Source organism: Homalodisca vitripennis, chromosome 5 (assembly GCF_021130785.1).
Source record: "Homalodisca vitripennis isolate AUS2020 chromosome 5, UT_GWSS_2.1, whole genome shotgun sequence".
In the NCBI taxonomy this organism is placed as follows: domain Eukaryota; kingdom Metazoa; phylum Arthropoda; class Insecta; order Hemiptera; family Cicadellidae; genus Homalodisca; species Homalodisca vitripennis.
The window spans coordinates 16556383-16559470 of NC_060211.1; the positions used below are offsets into that span (position 1 = coordinate 16556383).

General features: G+C 41.6%; 1 protein-coding gene across 1 annotated transcript; it reads right to left on the reverse strand.

The window, feature by feature from the left end:
- Positions 1-243: 243 nt before the first annotated feature.
- LOC124363366 lies at positions 244-651 on the reverse strand. The gene has a single exon (XM_046818616.1). The coding sequence runs from the start codon at positions 649-651 to the stop codon at positions 244-246; it is 408 nt and encodes a 135-aa protein (XP_046674572.1).
- Positions 652-3088: the final 2437 nt, after the last annotated feature.

Here is a 3088-nt window from a genome sequence, read left to right on the forward strand (position 1 = left end):
AGCTGAGGTCATCAATCTATTTGTACCCCAAATATTTGACACACCTTCTTTGTTGTACTACTGAATTATTAATTAGAATATAATAGGTGAATTATCTTTCATACGTTTTGAAAATTCCAAAAAAACTGTCTTTTTGAAGTTCAAATGCAAAATTTAAATTATTTAAAAATTGGTACAGCTGTGTCAAAACTATATGACTATTAATTTCTAAGTCCTCGACTGTCCCGCTAGAAAACCCGAGGGCTATGTCATCAGCGTACATAACAAGCTGGTTATGTGGGATCGCTTGGGGGTAAGTTGTTTACATACAGGTTGTAGAGTACTGGTCCCAAGATCGAACCCTGAGGGACACCAAAATTGACTGGAGCCACGATGAACGACTAACCCTCGAACCTGCACACACTGCTCTCTCTGAGTTAGGTAAGAGTTCAACCACTGTAGAGCCAAGCGCCCCAGACCGAGACACCTTAGACACTCCAGAAGCTGTGGGTGACCGACACAGTCGAACGCTTTTGTCAAATCCATCATAACCCCCACAGTCCGCCGATTTTGATCCAGCTCGGTCACAATATCCGACACGAAAAAACTTATTGCCTCTCCGGTACTTTTACCCGTCGTGAATCCAAATTGTTTTCTTATGTAGAAGTTCATTCGAACTCAAGAAAAAATTTAATCGGCCAAGAAAAATTAGCTCGAAGACCTTAATAAAGGTAGAAAATTTGAGAAATGGGACGATAAGAATCCAGAGTATTACAATGCCCCCCCCCTTGTGTATTGGAATCGCAACTGTGCTCTTCAGTGCCCGAGGAACCGGCCCTGTCCGAAAAGAAGCTGAAACTATGTTAGACAAAGGTTGGCTTATGATTTGAATGCAAGATTTTATTACTTTACTTGGTATACCGTCAATACCAGAGGATGTTTTGTTTTTCAACCTCTTCACAGCAGAGACCACCTCCCCCGGAGTCACCGGGTGCATCGATACTGGATTATCATGCAGGTAGTTCTGCACCTGGAACTGTTAAAGGAGGTTCGTGCCGATTTTTACTCAAATTTTCACCCACTGTCGTGAAATGTCTATTAAATGAGTCACAAAATTTCTTGCTTGTTCTTTACCACACGTCCCTCAATCTCAATTTCAAATTCAGAATTCGAACTCAAACCTTTACTTACATTCGGCTTGATGAGTTTCCAAAGCGTCTTTTGCTTTTATTGGAAGATAAGAGAGTGTTTCAAAATATATTTGGACTTAGCATTTTTTATAACTTTAGAGTAAAGCTTCTTATAGCATTTATAATGATTCTTTTTCTCTTGTGTTGGGCTTATTCTTAAATTGAAATGTAAAGATTTTAGTGTTTTGCTTGAAGTTACTATACCTTTAGTAATCCACTTTTTTATTATTGTGATTAGGTTTTAATTTAACTCATTTTCTTAGGACAAGCGACTTCAAAATTATAACTAAAAGTTTGTAAAAATCTATCAAATGTATTATCTGCATGGCAGGAACTGATTTATGTCATTCCACGGCTCCCTGGATAACATGAGGTTCAACAAGCAAATGTTATTTGAGGTTAACTGACGGTTAGGACGTGTGTTGGCAACGACCGACCCGACGGTGCCAAATACCGAGACGAGCTGAGCAAAGTGGTCAGAAAGTCTGTCCGAACACCTTCAACAGCCACCCTCCCCTCCGGCATGTCAGTCACCACCCAGTCCAGCAATGACTGCCTGCCAGAGACCAAGTCCTCACGAGTGGGAGAGCTAACTAGTTGTCTCAGACCGTAACAAGGTAAAAGGTCTTTCATGTCCTGGAGAGCTACTGAATGGTCCAACCAATCAATATTGAAGTCTCCAAGGATCATCAGATTGTTCTTTCTACTTAGTTGCTCAAAAAAGTTCTACCGATTTGTTAAAAAAGACGTTTTTGCTTCCGTTAGGGAGCGATATAATCCAATAATATTGAAAGTAAATGATTGTTTCAAAGTGAATTTAGCCCCACCACAAACTTCCATGTTCATGTCTTCTAAAAGATGAGAGAGATCGATTACTTCAGAGGATATGTCACGTTTACAAAATATGACAACACCTCCTGATTTACGAACTCCTTCTACAATATGAGCATACCAGCGTGTAATTATCAAAACATCACATTTTTTATTTCATCGGTTTTCAGACCATGTTCGGTAAATGAAACAATATCCGGATTTTCGGTAGCCAATAATACCTCCACTTCATCGATTTTTTGACGTAAATATTGAATATTTAGGTGAAGAATTTTGAGTTTGTTGTTTTGAACATTTCTACGGACTGAGACATTAATACCAGAAACATTCACAATCTAGAATCGGGACATTAACTAAACAAGGTTGGTTACCTCTACTTGCTGGCTTACATCTAAAAAACGTTCGTTAATGAGAACTGGTATCCTCTTGTCAGAACCATACTCCGAGTCAGCATCCTCAGCAGAAAGAGTCAACTGAAGGCATGATGTCCGTGACTCCCGATTTCACAGGCGAATTCCCAGTGTCTGGAAGCGCGACGCGTGTTGTTGGCTGTTGGCATTCCAACTGATCTTTGCGCTGGGGGAAATGGTGAAGAAACACATTGTGCAATCAGTCCACACAAAACACAAAACCTTAATATGCTGGCCATGCTGGACGTGCGAAACGCATTCAATTCAGCCAGGTGGGCTGAAATGCAGAATGCTCTGCGTGCGGGATGATTTCCTAGTCCCTCCTTACCTCGTGCTTAAAGGCTGTCTCAGGTGTGGGCGGTTGACTTACAGGATTGCTAACGTACTAGAGAGAGATCACGGCAGGAGCTGCGCAGCGCGATTGTGGGACCGGAACTGTGGAACATCGCCTACGATGGAATTCTTCAGATTGAAATGACTGAAGGGAGCTTCCTCATGGGATACGAGGATTATATTGCCACAGTCGTCACTGCGAAGACCTTTATGCTGCGAGTGCTTGCCTGGACGGATGGCTCTGACTTCGTAGAAGACCAATGTCGTACTTCTCACCAGACGGTGGATTAACAGGTCCGGGTGGACCGGAAGATTATCGAGAAAAAAAGCTTTGTGAAGTATCTC